This window comes from Cricetulus griseus, chromosome 2 (assembly GCF_003668045.3).
Source record: "Cricetulus griseus strain 17A/GY chromosome 2, alternate assembly CriGri-PICRH-1.0, whole genome shotgun sequence".
Lineage (NCBI taxonomy): Eukaryota > Metazoa > Chordata > Mammalia > Rodentia > Cricetidae > Cricetulus > Cricetulus griseus.
The window spans coordinates 191,276,940-191,293,834 of record NC_048595.1 but is presented as its reverse complement, the minus strand read 5'-3'; the positions used below and the strand labels follow the sequence as shown (position 1 = coordinate 191,293,834).

Sequence of the window (16,895 nt, the reverse complement as noted above, 5' to 3'; positions counted from 1 at the left end):
CTAAGCAAATCCTCAATTGAGAGTCGATTCTCAGATTACTCTAGACTGTGTCAACTAGGACACTAATTAACAACTGTATGACTGGTTTATTCACTTATTAGATTGAGCATATCATATGATACTTTATTATTTTACAGTGCACCCTTATCTACTTCTTTCATGAGTTTACCCCAAAAGGGTATACTGTGTCCTATCAGCACCGGCATTATATGCTTAGTACTTACTATGTCTCATAATTGCCTCATTTTCTTTTCTGCTTAATTTAATCTTAGGTGGTTTGTTCTGACTGGGTTTTATGTTTTAACTGGGTCTCATATATCCCAGGCTATCCTTGCACTCATTGTATAGCCAAGGATGACCCTGGATTTAGGATTTTCTGCTTCTCTCTCCTGAGTGCTGGAATTGTGGAGGTTTACCACCACAACCAGTGTATCCAGTGCTGTAAGTAGAACCCAGGGCTTTGTGCATGAGAAGCAAGCACTCTACCAACTGAGCTATATTCTCAGCCCCTAATCTTAAATTGTTTACTCATCAGAAAGCTAGGAATAGTATTCTATATTATCTCTGTGTATAATGTGGCCTAAGTGTCGTGGGCTAAGCCATATTTGTTTAAGTACATTTTGTGATGTTTGCATAATGACAAATCATTATTATTTCTTAGGATATAACACTTTGTTGGTAGGTAGATGTTGGGAGACTCTAAGTCTCTGAAGGTTAAGCTGTCTTGTAATAGATTCTTGTTAGCCTGTGCATGATGGACTTTCAGATTTTTTATTTAAGCTGTTCTTGTAACAAGGGAAATGGGACCCTATTTATATATGGATGTGCCACTATCCTGATTATGTCTATCCCCATAATACTAATTTGGTATTTTTTTTGAAGTGAAAGAAGTTAAACTATCCCTCAGTAAAGTAAAAGCAATTTATCTCCTACTAGCCTTTGAATTCCTTAAGGGTGAGGTTAAGTCTTTGTTTTTTATATTCTTGCCATGTATGATACTTACTCTAAACTTTGTATCTTTTTTTTTTTTAACTGAGACACAAGGGGGTGCTATTTACCTAATCACTTTTAGGTCTTGACTTTTAAAAATCATAAGAGAAAATTATAATAGGATGGTACTTTTATTATTATTTGTGATCCAGAACCTCCAAGGTCTTTTAAATTAATAAAAACAAATTTGTATGCTTTTGTAGATAGATTTATGCTAAGAATATAACTTGTGTGCTCTGGATTTTCTAATTAAAAAATTTTTGCTGAATGAAAAGAAAATTGGTGAATTGTTTTTTTGAAGAGGGTTTGAATTTTTTCAGCCACAGTTAATGTTTGAATGGCTTATATGTAAATCTTAATTTTATAAACTAAGACTATATAGTTAAAATGACTTTGTTGTTGTTGTTTATCTACTTTCTGAGATTTTCGGAACTAATACTTTTATCGAACATGAGAGTCACAATCTGTGCCCCAAATCAGTTCTGGCCACCTGTCCTCAGAAAGTCAATTAAAGGTGCAAAGTAGAGAAGAATGTATGGCTACATTGGGAAGAAGGACAGAAATACGTGAGCCTCTCCAATTCAGAGTCCTGAAATAGAACAGGGTTTAAATAGAAGGCAAAGGATATACACATCTAAGCAGTTCTAGTCAAGATGTGGTCCTGCCCACTGTTGACCCATTCTTGTCTGGACTTCAATCTCATCCTGTAAGATGGTTTCATACACTGTTAGACTGGGTGAAATCTCTTTTTGGGAGACAAGTTCCCACTCTGGCTGGTGCCCTTTCCTTCTCTGAACGTGAGATTGCAAGGGAAAATCCCATTTCTTTGGGGTCCATTGTTTCAATAGTCTGATAGACTGAAGAAATAGGTCTCTAGAACATTTCATTTCTGCCAGACCAGTTAGCATATGGTTAATCTAACAAGAAAATTCTGACAATTTGGCAACTGGAGCATATAGTTATTTTGTCTTGTTCCTTTATCAGTATTTAACAGTAGAATTAGACTTTTCTGTTACTCTTTTAATTTTATCATGATCCTGTGTTTGTACATCAATCCCAGGTGCACAATATTCACTATTATTTGTTATCTGGGTGTGGGAACTGTGCTCTGAATATTCCAGTCAAGTGGTTTAACTAAAACTTGGCAGTAATCCAGAAAGTGAGTCATCCCATTATCATTTTATAGTTCTGAGACTAGAAAGAGGTTAAATGATGCAGAAGGCCATAAGTCTGGGTAGCAGCAGAGTAAAAATTTGAAGCCAGATCTTAATGATTTCAAAGCTTAGTCTTCACTACATCATACTGCCTGTGCAGGCAGGCTGTTTTTATGTCTATGTAGTGAAGTTTTCAAGAGGCACACATGGTGATCTATCTCAGCTACTTTGTGTTTTTTACCCAACATAATGTGCACAATAAGTAGGTTCTTCCAGTCTTTGGTAAGAACATGCAAGTGAAGGAAAGCTATTTGCATAGCACTCTCACCAGACTGGTTACTCTTTTTGGTACTAAAAACAGTATAACTACAGCAGGTAAGTTAAAGCCATAGAACTAGCTAAGGTAGGCATAAACATCCCAGACCACTGAAAACATTGTTCTGATTCATAGTTCTACTAATGATTTAGGATTAGAGGAGACACACAGAAACCAGATCCAGATAGAGTTGATTAAAAACATGGAAAGTAAAAGAAAAAAGATTTTGTTTTCTTCTGGGACAATAGTTTTCCTGATCATGTTGTAGGTGATGATTTCTTAAATTGAGACCTGCCCGCAGCAGCAAACTGTAAAAGAAAAAAGCAGAAAAATTGAACTTTAAAACTTTTGAGGATACTATTTAGGAGGGTGAATGGCAAGTCATCACACAAGTACACTTCCTCATGTGATTGGAGAACATTGTATTTAAATTGGGTTTTAAAGAATGAACAAATGTTCTATGCATAGAAAGGAAAATAGAAAAGGAAAAGGTAAACTTACTGGCAGAAATGACATACAGGCTGCTCTGTAAAATGCATCACACTGTGGATCTGTATGAGTTGTTCTGAGTTTGCAATGGTTACAGCAAGGGGACTGCCATCGAGAGCTCTTTGCTCCACAGAATCACTAGTGAATAGTGCTACAATATGCTTCAGTTTTCCTGAGGGTTTCTCATACGTGTTTGCAGTTCCAGGGTGCTACTGTATTATAATATTGCATACTATTTTAGTGGTAGTATTTATAACTGTTGCCTTTTATTCTCTACATTGTTTTAGTATGCAGGATAAGTGGTATGGTTGCTGTTGTGTGAAGGCTACTTCTGAGAAGGGGTATAAATGATAGTTCAGTATTTGTGAAACTGAAAGATGAAATTTAAGATGACTTACTCATTTTAACAGGACTCACATCTCTCATATACTCATGGTTAGGATTTATTTAGTGAAATGATATGGAGAAAAATAAGCAATGACACATGGTGAGAAATTTTATATGGAAGAACAAATAGAAAGCTGTCAGGTCTTTTCCCATGGAAGTCACAGGACATTCAATTCCCTAGAAATATGTGATGGCATATTTTAATTCAGGGAAGTTTATCCTAGCTTGGGTATTGACTTTTATTAGGGGTCAGTCATATGAATATATAGTGCCTGTGTGACTGACCTTGGTTGTGTAAGTTAAAGACCCCCAAAAAGAAAGCAGGTGTTGACCATAAAGCATATTACTAACATAGACTGATAATCTGTTCAGATGGATCAGGTCAATAAGGTAAGGTCCAATTACCATATGTGTTCAAAAGCACTTACTATACGACAGAATATTCTAGAAAGTCAGAGCTTAGTTCTTAAGAACTGAGCAAAGGCAGGTCCTGAAACAGGTCAATGGGTATGTGTGTTTAGGGTTTGAACCTATGACTACTAAGGTAACTCTTCAAAAGTCATACAAATTATTGAGACTCAGTTCAATCTGATAATGAGATCTTGTTCTTTCTCTAAGTAATGTCTAGGGTTAGTTATAGTAATTTTGTGATTAAAAATGACTGGCCACATTAGATGTGAAAGAAGCTTAGACTCTGTTCATTATAACTCTGATGAGCTTTTATGCAGACACTTTCCTAAAGAAACCTTATTTGAATATTTGGTTTTTTAAATTACAAGTAATGGTGTTGATCTATTTTAAGTTTAGTAATTTTCAGAAGTTTGTTTTACACACTAAAATGTAGTTTTAGTATGTCTGACAGTACCATTTGCTTTTTATTATAGTTTTGAATTTTCAAAAGGAGGTTTTGATAATAGAAAAGGTTTTATACATTAAGGATTGTCTGCCTTATAGATAAGAAGTTTGAATGAATGTACACCCTTTTCTAAATTATCTTTTTTCTTTTCTTTTTCAATAGGTATTTGTGGAAACATTAGATAAATGTTTTGAAAATGTCTGTGAACTGGATTTAATATTCCATGTAGACAAGGTATTATTTGTATATTGTCAAATATTTTAAGCCTTTTATTTAGGAAAATTATTAATTTGCACTTGTCAGAGTAAAATACCATTTAATGTACAATGATTTTTCTTCTGATTTTTTGTTTGTTTTGGTTTTGGTTTGTTGAGACAGGTTTCTCTGTATAGTTTTGGAGCCTGTCCTGGAACTAGCCCTTGTAGACCAGGCTGTTCTCAAACTCAGAGAGATCCGCCTACCTTTGCCTCCTGAGTGCTGGGATTAAAGGCATGTGCCACCACTACCCAGTTGATTTTTATTCAGGTAAATTATTTTTACCATGAATTGGGCCACTGTGCTTGGAAGGAAATAGTGAGACTATGTGCTAGAAGAGTTCCTACCTAGAAGAGGAAATGGTATAGGCAGGGTATTGGTGAAAACATGGTTGCTTCTGCATGGGAGTTTGTGATCGGAGGAAATTACATTTCAACTGGGTTATAAGAATGAATAGATGTTTTATGGACAGAAAAGGAGGTTAGAAAAGGAGAGAACCATAATGGCAAAAATAAAACACAAGCTATTTTGTAAAGAGGGATTGGCAGTAATCACTAGGACTGATTTTTGAAGAGCTATTACTGCCTTGGATTTTGTACTTTATTCAGAAGCAGGTTGATGTTTTAAGTAAGTTTCTCTTGGCATTGTTGTGGTATTGTGTGTTTGGAGGAAGACTTTTTTTTTCCTGCAGCATGGAAATTAGTTTTGTGCACATTGAGATTTAAAACAAGTGAATTAAGAGCTTGTTGGAATGGCCAGAAGGAAATTTCCACCAAGGGAGACTAAAGAAAGGCTTGGTTAGAGTTGATGGCTATTAAAAGCTGAAGGTGAGGAGGAAATTTTGATTTCTAGCTAAGGTTGCTGCATGTTTGGAGATAATGGTACATAAGAGGAAGCAGCGAATGCAAATGCTTTTTCTATATCAATTGAGAGGCCTAATTGTTTTTGCTGTGTTTTTTTTCTTCTGGTTTGTATGTTTGTGGGGTTTGGTTACTTTTTCAGTTTTTCAATTTATTATTTTATGTGTATGGATGTTTTGTCTGCATGTATGTCTATCACTGTGTGCATGTGTGGTACCTACAGAAGTCAGAAGCAGGTGTCTGATTAGATCTCCTGGAGCTGGAGTTATTGACAGTTGTGAGCTAAGATGTGGGAGCTGTGAGTTGAACCTGGGTCCTCCAAAAGAACAGCTGGCACTCTTACTCTCTGAGCCATCTCTCTATAAACCCTGTTGATGTTTTTGAGAAAGGGATGATTGTAAGTGTTACAGCTCTGAAGGGAAGGGTTCACTAGTGGAAGTGTTGCAGCTCTGAAGAGGAAGGTATCCTGGCATCTGTGAGCCAAGTGATACCACAAAGTCACACTGCATGACAAACCTTACACAGAAGATTTATTGGGAAATACAATAAAGGGTGGCTGCCTCTGCTGTAGTGAGAAGCAACAAAGAACTGAGCAGGAGGCAGGTTTTATATAGGGTTTCTTTGGTGGTGGAGCTTTTCAGGGTGGCCTGGGATTGGTAAGATTTTGTGGCCTGATTTTGGGATACTTTTTTCTGTAGGACAGGGCCTGGCCATTCTCCCTCCAGGAGTGGTTATGTTAGTTATGCCCTGTTAGAGGAGTCTGGGATGAGGAGCTCACAGTGATTCACATTCTGAATAGAATGGAGTAAAGCATGCATTTAAGGCTTATGAATTGATTATTTCTGTGAGTTCTCCGTCTAATACTTTTTGGATCAAAATTGACTACAGGTAAATGAAACCTCCAAAAAGTAAAAATGCAGATGAGAGAGAATTCTGTAGTTAATATTTATCACTTACTTCGTTCAGTTACTTCTATATAGATTGTCCAATTCAATCCTTTCAGTAATCTTCTGGAGAACTAATATTATCTCCATTTTCAACAAATTAAACTTAATAGCTACATAGTTTACCTGAAGTTTCATAGTACTGATGAAAATGGAGTATGATTACAAATTATTACAGCAGATTTCAAAACAAAAATTACTGAATAGTGAAACTTTTTCTAGTGACTTGTCTGTATATTATTTTTTTTCTTTTAGGTTCATAATATTCTTGCAGAAATGGTGATGGGGGGAATGGTATTGGAGACAAACATGAATGAGATTGTTACACAAATTGATGCACAAAATAAACTGGAGAAATCCGAGGTAAGGCTGGACAATGCTTTGGTTAGTGAAGGTTCTGAGCATGACCATGAGCTATTTACACAAGACTTTGTAGCCTTCACTGTTTGTCCTTCAGCATCAACATTTAGGCACGGTTGGAGTGCCCATTCAGTTTCAATAAATGAGTATGCACATTTTATGCCAAAATATCCCAACACTGCCAGTCTCCAAATAGCTTTATGTATTCTTTTAATCACAGTGGTAGGTTGCCTTCAAATACAGTTTTAAACTATTTCTGGAGAGGGAAAAGGAGAGAAAGTAGAATTCTTCTGAGGAAGTTGTGTTTTATAATAGGTATTTAGCCAATTTGCACACTGAGAAAAAGAGATTCAGTACCTTACTCTTTTCTAGATCCTTCCCAAAGCTAAATTACAAGTTAGTTACATATTTTATTCATTAACAAATACATTTTACTGTATTCTGTAAGGGAAACATGTTATTTGTGGCTAACTCTGTACTGTTAGAATAGGTTGAGTAAGGACATTTACACTTCAATGCTCTATGAAACCCTACATTAGAATTAGTCACTCTTCTTAAGAACTGTGCTTCAGATCAGCCACAGGTGCTGTGGCTGAACCATTCAAGTTCATATTTTCTTGATGGCTGATGCTTACCACACAGATTTAGAAAGATGAGTAGTCTTGATAACTTATTCAGCATTTTACTTATTTAAAGACACCTTTTATTTTTTGAGACAGAGTCTCACTGTGGTTCCCTGGATGGCTTGGTCCTCACAGAGATTCACCCATCTCTGTCTCTTGGGATTGGGATTTCAAGGCATGTTTACTGTGTCCAGCCTCTAAGGATGCTCTTAAATTTTATGATTCAGATTGGAGAAAACAAAACAAAAAGAATTATTAGTGGAAGTTCAGACACTTGGTCAGATTCAAGTCAATATGGCCATAAAAGGAGTAGGGTTACTATTAATAAGTTTATACCAGGTGAGTTCTGAAAATATCTTATTGATATTTGAAGTTTAGTTTGATACAATACTCATATTAATTGAAGGAAACAAAGGATGTGAATGAGAAACAGATGAAGCTCCTTATAAAGATACTTTCCTGTGTTTTAAAGTAATGGTAGTCTTCCATTTCTCCTTATCTCAATTTGCCATCCCGAGAGAGTCTTGTGGTGGTGATGCAGAGCATAAGTCAGGACTCGTAAAGTAACTGGATCGTGTATGTTCTACAACATGTTTTTACATCACTGAGTTCTGAAAGCAGAAAACATGCAGTAGATATTGGAGACAGGCTATTTTTAGGTGAAGGAATAAAACTGTTATTCAGTATATTTATTTGTAACATTATTTAATATAGTAAAAGAAAAACTATTAACTTGAATGGGTTATTTAAAGTTTTAAAATGTTGACTTGAAATGTATACAAATTGTTCAAAATTGCCTCACAAAATTGTACAAGTAGTTTTTAACTAGGGTTTAAATGCCAAGGCCACAGTAACATAATGCATCAGTAGTGGATCTAAAATGGAGGCTTAATTTGTAAACTCTGCAATAATCTGTAAACACACACTGGTCACGTGACTTTTCCCCCTCACATTTTTAGGGACTCATCTCCTGTTAGTGGTGGTCCCTCCTTTTCTTCCCTCATCTTTTTATGTTTTCTGCTTACTTCTTCTGTTCTACATAGTGTTTTTATATAGTATTTGCAAAAATCATGAATAAGAAGTACATTTTGGGTATTTGGTTTTTGATTTTCCCGTAGACTATATCAATAAGACAGTTTTTCTTCACTATGGAAAGTATCAAGATGCAGAATTTACAGTTTTGATGAGAATGCTATGGTTTTATAAAATTAGTATGCAGGGTTAGATTTTTTCACAGATATAATCCTGTTTAAACAGTTTAGGATATTGGTGACTGTTTCTAATGGTCATCCACTAGCTATTCTTTAATATGTATATTTAGCTCTTCTGCCAAATTAATTTTTTTCTGTGTGTGTATTCTTTGCAAGAAGGTATATTTTAATCAGATAAAGATTAAACTACCATATTACATTATCATGTGTTTCTTTACACTTGACATCCTATTTCTTGAAATTGTGTTGAAATTATATTGACTTGATGCAAGTTGTCATTAACTGTATTTTTCAATGTTTGGAAGACCACACACTAAAATTCAAGTCTTCATATGCTTTAATTTTTTTTTATTTAACATTAGGTATTTAGGCCTAACCAGACAGGTGGCTGTACAGATGAATCCAAAATTATTTAGACAGGAAAGTATTAATTTCTTAGTACATTTCAGTTAAATTGTTATAAAGCAGAAATAACAAGGAAGACTTAACTAAAATTCAGATTGGTAAAAGGAACTGGTGATATTTTAAAAATCCATGTGAATATTTTAGGATTATAATCTAGCTTTTGGAAAGCATATTGAATATAATTAAGATATGGCCTTTAAAATGTAAATTTATTTAGGTTACCTGTCAAAAATCAAACACAGGGACTTTAAGGTAGTGCATTTCCAGTGATAGAAGAAAGTGACCATTTAATTCCCACCACCTAGACAAGTAGGACAGGTCTGCCGGACCCTGAAGGAGGAGAGAGACAAATGCATGACAATGCATTTCATCTATTGTGCTTTGAGAGGAAACAATGGTTATTGTCTCTTTGGGATATGGGGAGAGAGGAGTTTAAGCTGGGATGTTGTTGGGGTGGGGCTTGGGAAGCTTGAAAGGCACCCAGCAGTCTGCCTGGGAATAAAAGGAATTCTGGGGGTGGTAGAGGGTGTGGGAGGCTTGTTGGAATTATGTATTCATGTTATTCTTAAGGTGGATAAATGGGTCTGAATTTAGTTACTACTTTTTAAGTCAGTCCTCCTTTTTTCCCTGAACATCCTGATCTTTCTAGCTCTTTCCATTCTTCTCTCTTACAGACCTTTATCTTTCAGTCTCCCAGACAGGACAGGTAGACAAGGTATTGCTGACTTTGAGAAAACGTACTTAACAAAGGGAAAGCAAAATGATGTCGAAGGCAATTATTTTTTAGGCCAGACTCAAAAATTCTTTGTGTTAATGAACCCATATAGTCCCTGTAGCCTATTTTCCATTCTAGTTTATCCTTGTAGTTTCTCCATCTTTTATTGGACGTAGTGTATTTTACTAGTATATCATTGGCGTCATGTTTGTTCTGTTTTGTCTGCCTGCATTGTAAAAGGAAATTTTAAATTCTTTTTTTAATAAAAACATGGTTATTTAATTGAAAATTGCATTTATAGAAATGACAATTTATATATAAAGTTAATTTTTAGCATCTCATTAGCAGAACTAATCTCAGTTTATCTCTGACAGTATATATAAATATTCCTGTATTATTTTAAAAATATCTCTACATTAAGGTTCTAATATAAAATTACCTGCTGGGTTTTGGAAGCTATGAATTTGAAAATCAAAAGCCAAACCTTTTTGAGTTTTCCATATGAAGTGAGAAGCAGTGAAGTTTTAGAGTAATGACTGTTAAATAGTATCCTTTCCTCCTCAAATGGTTTTCAGTTCCAAAATCTTAACAGAATTCCTTTTACAGTTTTGACCTACAGGTGGCTAACAAAGAGACCAAACTTTTAAAAGATGAACAAAGTGCTTAAAAAGTATATATACCAAAATTCCAGACATTGAAATACATTGTGTTATAAAGCTTATTGGAAAAGTTCTTTTTAAAAAATTTCTAGGTTTACAGAACTAACTTTCTTGTTTATTCCAAACAAAACCACACATCTACAACCTCCCACACTAACCCACCTACCTGAAAGCACGCGCACACACACACACACACACACACACACACACACACACACACACACACACACACACACACCTACCTCCTATTGTTCTTATTTCATACCATAAATTAACAGTGGATTAGTTTTAAAAGCTTTATGATGATAATGGTTTTTTGAACAAAATCATGTCAGAAAAAAACAGAGATGATTGTAACTTCCTATTGAAAATTTCCAAATCAAAATAATTTCCCGAGTCCTATGTTAGGTAAAATGCTCTCCAAGCTAAGAGTCATTATCTGCCCTGAATAACTAGAAATGCCTTCCTGAGAGTCAGGCATTGACTTTTAGCCATAACATTATTACACTGGATGGGTTTGAGAAGTAGTGATGCATAGTAATAGATTTATAATAATTATAATTTATGTCTTATTCTGTAATTATGTGCTATTATGAAGCTCAGATACAACTTTTGGTTCTTGTATCTAAGTATTATTTTCTGGTATGGAAAATATATGACCTCATTCACTTCATTGATTGAGATCACCAGCAATTTCTATGTTCCAGTAATTACTTGTGTTAAACTATTTTCTAGTAAAAGTGCCAGTAAGTAACCTCTTAGGTCTTTTAACTTCTGTCCCTAAAACTAGTGATTGAGTTTAACGAAAATTAGATACCTGTTTCAAAAGAGTAGAGAATAGAAAAAAGTGACCCTAAAATACAGATGTAGGAAGGTCAGCACATGAGTTGATACTTTCTCCTTAACTTGATAGGGACATTTATTTTGTATTTTTACAAAATTACTATGAGGACCATTTGCTATGGTCAAAACTACGTATAATCAACTCATGAATGTTACTAGTCTGCTGTATTTATTTCACCCAGGCAAATTCTGTGTCAGGTATTAAAACTATGGGGCTAGATATGGTGGCACACATCTTTATTCCCAGCACTTGGGGGGCAGAGGCAAGTGTAGTTCAGGGCAAGCCTGCTCTTCATAGAGAGTCACCGGCCAGCCAGGGCTTCTTAGTGAGATCTTGTGTCACTAAGAGAATAAGAAAGAAACATAAAGAAAGAGAGAAATTAAAACTGAAACCGAAGATAATATGTAAGTTCATTTTTTTAGGGTTTAAAAATTTTTGAAATTAAAATTTTGCTAAAATTACTTGTAAAATATTATATGCCTGGCTAACTAGATTGTCATCAACATTTCTAATGTGTTTGTAATTGTGATGTTAAGCACTGCCTTCAAAGCAAGAAACAAGCCTGTTTTGTCTTGCTTGTTTGTTTTTTGTTTTGTTTTTTTTTTTTTCTTTTTTTTGAGACACAGTTTGGCTATGTAGCTCAGGCTGGCTTTTAATGGAGTCCTGGGATTACAGGTGTGTGCCACTGTGCCCTGCAAGGACAAGGCTATATAAATTCCAAAATTAAAAGTTAATCTGTCTCCATTAAGAAATTAAAAGATTTGGGATTTTCTGTTTCACCGAAAAAACATTAACTTAAAACATGTCATTATTTTGTTAATGATTTTGAATCTGAAACCATTTAGTACCATGTTTATTAATTTTGGTCTTATTTGATTTGGCTGCTAGGTCAAAATTATAAATTTTCATATAGCAGTTTCCAGAAGGAAGGGTGAAGAAAGACTTTAGTTTGTATAGAATATTCCAGCTACCATCTTATAATTCTATATTTCAAGTTTGAAGAAAATATTTTAAGATGGCAGTATGGTAATTTATATCTTATAATATAATAAGTACATAAAATACTGATTTCTGTTTCCCAAGAATATTGATAACTGCATGAGGAAGAGGAAGTTTTCAGGTTCTTTCAAATATATTTTAGCAATGCTGCTTTTTCAGTTTTGCTTGCACATATTTTGTTTATTTTTGGGTCTGGCAATTTAAAAACAAAACCAAAAACAAATCATATTCATCCATTACTATCTTTGTGATTCAGGTGCTTGAAATTTCCAAGAGTATGTCTGTACAAGTCTTCTATCTGTTTGGCCTCATTTTGGTATAACTGCAGACTTCATTTTGTTTTCTTTCTCTTAATTCTGTTAATTTATTTAATCTCATGGGAGAGAAAACATGACCATTCTTTTCTCTATGGTACTTCATTCTGTCATCCAGTTCATACTCTTAGCTGCTTTGGATTCATATATTTGTTTTTGTTAGTGGAGTGGCACTGCCTAGCTGCCATGGTAGTGTGCTAGTGTAACAGATGGAAACAAGTTATTTCTCCAGTAGAACTTCATTCTTCTTATTTTTGCTTTGTGTCCACTATGCAATCTTAAATCTTTATGAGCTATACTGTACTGTCAAGAATAGCTTATGTTTATATTTTAAAATTATAAAAATACATGTATACACCTATATATACACACACACACACACATAGACATCTCTAAAATGTGAGATAAACTTAATTTCTGTAAATGTTGCTGTTGAAAAAGTTGTTAGTAAAAGTTATCCATATGCTTTGAGTACATCTTCCAAAAGAAAAAAAAAATCTTAACCAAGATAAAAATTACTTTGACTTTTGTCAGAAAACTAATTTCCTAATGGGAAATTACCTTTTCCACATGTTATGATTTAGTAAAAATGTTTCAGACTTTACAGTCATGGACATCTGAAAATGAAATTTATTTTATGTTTTGATGTTATGTGAGCAACACAGTTTTTTTTAAGTCATAGTTTATATTCAGACATCTATAGCTCATGTCAGCTTTGTGTAGTGATCAGTAGGTCTTATTTTTCTTCATATATCTGCAGAATCTGCTCTCTTTAAATATTGGATTAATTAAAATTAAAATACATATTTCATTGTTTACTATCACTTACTTTCCTGCTATACATACTACACAGAAGCATTGAACATGCTTGAGAAATAATTTGATTCTCTAATTCATCTGCGTATTCTAAATAACCCCATCCTCTGCATGTCTACAGCTTGCTGCGTATGTTTAGAAGAGATGTAGATGGTTGTTCTTAGAAACTGCTGGTTCTGCACAGTAAGGATGTGGCACATAAATGCCATTGAAATCAGTTTCTGTGGTGACTTTATATATTTTCATTAGCAGCTAAGAGTTGACACCGTCTTTGGTCACAGAAACGGTTTAATGAAATACAACAGGGTGTTTTTCTTTGTCTGAGCTTAGTTAGCTATACACATATTATTATAGAAAACAAGGCTTCATGGTAGTTAATACTGAAAAAATAGTTTTCCTGTTTATAAAGGTAAAATATAAAACCAGTAAAATAAGACACATATTTTTTCACAGTAATAAAATCTTTTAATAACTTATAGCCTTTAAAATATTTACATTAAAATACTTTTCTGTAGTTAACTTTTCATATGTAATACTTTGTGGAAATTCCACAGCTGTAATAGTAGCAAATTGATCTTGGAATTTGAAAATTTACCAAGTCTTTTACCTGGAGAAATTATGATAGTTCAGATATCTACAGCTTCAAAATAATTTCTGTTCCCTTGCAGCCAACATAATTTTGGGAAAAGACAATTTACAGGGTGGCAAATCTCTTTGAACTGGATTCTTCTTTGATCCTGAGTCATTCTAAAATTTGATAGTTAGGACTTTTACTTGAAATTACCAAATTAAAGATACTTTTGAATATGATATATATTCAGCTATATTATTCTGAAGATAAGATATTCAGTTGCATCTTTAACACCTTTGGCGGGTGGGAAAGAAATAGGGTACACTATAAACTTCATTGCTTCAGGTAGGTACAAATGAAGAAGTCAGTCAAATTTTTAGTTTTGCATCAAAAACAACCTCCATTAAATTATGGAAATTGAATTCTCCCACCCTGTTTGGACTTGGGTATGGAGCTTTCATCCATTATCACCATATCATTGCCTGTGTAGACCATATCTATTATTAATACAGTTTTACTAATTTTTCTATTTCCAATCCTAAATTGATAATCCATGGCTTTTATTTTATTGCTTAACAATGTTTGTATCCTTTATTCAGCAAATAGTTTACACTGGCCTATTTTGTATCAGTCAAGATTTTTCTCAGGTAACAACAGCTTTATTATTATTATTATTTTAATTAAAAGAGGTAGGATTACAGAAGAAAAAATAAATTATGAAAAGGGACTTTAAAACTATTGCTTCTAATTTCATGGATATTGCCTTTTCATATATGTAATTGAGCAAAGGGGAAGTTTTTTGTATGTTTGGCATAAAACAATGCCACTGAATTTAGATGTATTGGTTGGCTTTGCTTTTTATATAGTCTGAATTTTTAAAGATGATGGAATCGTATTGGTGTATGTTAAATCTTGATATTGAAGCCTATTAATATAACTCAAAAATTACATATATGTATGCATTTTTCTTTCATTTTAAAGTGTAGTTTCTAACAAATTATTTGACAAATTATAAATGTTCCTACTAGAGGAAGCCAAGTATATGCACTAATGGTGATAACTGGAAATTTAAAATTCATTTTCTTTATATATACTATTCTTTCTCCAATTTTGTGTGGTTGAAACTCAGCAATTGTTGTTGAGTCTAATTCAGATGACAACGCATGTTTAATTATTAGATTTCCACTAATGGCTTGCTCAGGAGAGTCTCCATGAAGTTTCAGTTTTTGGGCATAATTACTCTTTTTGTAATTTTCCCTAAAGGTGTGATTTTTTCTTTTAATATTTTAGACCTTTCTTAGAAAGTATGGAAGAGCCCCAACAGTATTAAGACCAATTTCATTGTTTGAAATGTAAGGGTTTAGCCCTGAATGAAGATGCTAAATAATTACTTTTATTTCACAAACATATATTGATGATAACTCCATTTTAAAATAAAAGCAAACCTCTCATGATTGTTTCAAAATATGTTTAATAAGGAAACTAATATAAATCACTCCTCAAAACTTATGTCTGTTAAATTGTAGCTAATTTTTAGCTTTTATTTGAACCTTGTGTGTGGTATCTGGGTAGCACATATAACTCGTACTTAAATCTTTCTTTACATTGTTACTGCATGTATTCACTGTATTTTCTAATGTGTCAACTGTTTTCTCTTTATAGATTAGTATTTCAAAGTAACCATCTCATACTGATTCAAATTACCATCTGGTCTCTAAGCTTGTTATGTGAAAACCTTTTATCATTGTCTTCCATTGCTAAGTTTGTTTGTAATGAGCTACACCTGAGTTGTACATTTTCTTTTTCTTTTATTTGCTTCTGTATACAGGCTGGCTTAGCAGGAGCTCCAGCCCGTGCTGTATCAGCTGTAAAGAATATGAATCTTCCTGAGATCCCAAGAAATATTAACATTGGTGACATCAGTATAAAAGTGCCAAACCTGCCCTCTTTTAAATAAAATAGTAAAAAGGCCACTCCCAGGTAAATCCAGAGGGAAAGTCATCTAAGTTTACCATGCAGTTGTTTACCAAAAATAGAGGAGGAGAGTCTTAACTTTGCTCTTGGATTTAAGTCAAGGTACTGTATAGAAGCTGCATAAAATCAGTATGGAAGTTCAATGTTGCTTTTCTTGCTCAGTGATTTTAAAGAAATTGAGTGGTTTCAGTGGTTTTTTTCCCCCCTTTTCTAAATTGCATTCCTATGCCCACATAAAGGCATGCCTCTATATATTGGCTATTACAGTATTTCTAAAAGTGAGATGTTTCTTTAATTATGTACAACCCAAAATGTTGATGTTTTGTATGGATCACAAGTGCAGCATTCTCTAGTTCTTTCTGCTGTTTGTCACAATTGTTATTTAAAGAACCAAGTATGTATTGCATGAAAACATGACCTTTTCCTTAGTTTAAATAAACTCCAAGGTAACTGGACTTCTAAAGTACCTTTCTGTTTTGCTTGATATCTACTTTAGCAATAATTTTTTTTTACAACCTTCTGACTCAACAAAGTAAATAAAAGTATATTTTATCACTGTTAAGCAACTGTCAGTGTTGACTTTTTCAATTCATACGTTTTTATTCCTCAGAAGCTCACTGAGTCATTCGGAAGCTGCTGTGTCACAGACTGGTGTATCTCATCGTGTTTATTCTATATGATGAAACTTGCAGTGCCAGGTGGCGTACCTTTTTTCAAAAATGTTAAGGAACTATTTTGTTTGTCTACGAATAGCCTTGCCTTAAGCTCATTGCCTCACACTCTTGCCCAGATGATGAACAGTGAGGTCAGCTGATGGCTGTTTGTGAGGATTCCAGTTACTATTATAAAAATCACAGCTAATCTTGATTGGTTGGATTTGCCTTTTAAGTTCTGGCATGTGTTCTAATTTCTTGTCATTGGTTCATATTTTCTTCGGTGGTCTTACCTCAGGAGCTGAGGGTTCCTTCTCAAGATGGACCATGGTTTTCCATATAGTTGTTTTCTTTGAAGAACTTCTTCAATTTGTTTTTTATATATGGATTTTACTCTAAGAACACTGTAAGGAAAAAAATCACTTTTTAATTTTTTTCAAGCTTTGTCTGCTTTATTTCACCACTTTAAACAATAAGGCAAAACTGTAACCTGGTATTCA

General features: G+C 33.9%; 1 protein-coding gene across 2 annotated transcripts in view; it reads left to right on the top strand.

Annotated features, from left to right (window-relative positions):
- Ap3s1 (adaptor related protein complex 3 subunit sigma 1) overlaps positions 1-16,304 on the top strand; it is a 46,175-nt gene extending 29,871 nt beyond the window's left edge. The window contains exons 4-6 of one of the 2 annotated variants that reach the window (XM_027400865.2): positions 4,355-4,426; positions 6,507-6,614; positions 15,597-16,208. In XM_027400865.2, coding sequence (XP_027256666.1) covers positions 4,355-4,426; positions 6,507-6,614; positions 15,597-15,725 — 309 coding nt within the window. In that variant the 3' untranslated portion in view covers positions 15,726-16,208. Of the gene's footprint in view, positions 1-4,354; positions 4,427-6,506; positions 6,615-15,596 lie in introns of both variants that reach the window. The other variant, XM_035440151.1, reaches the window with a different exon arrangement.
- The last annotated feature ends 591 nt before the right edge of the window (positions 16,305-16,895 follow it).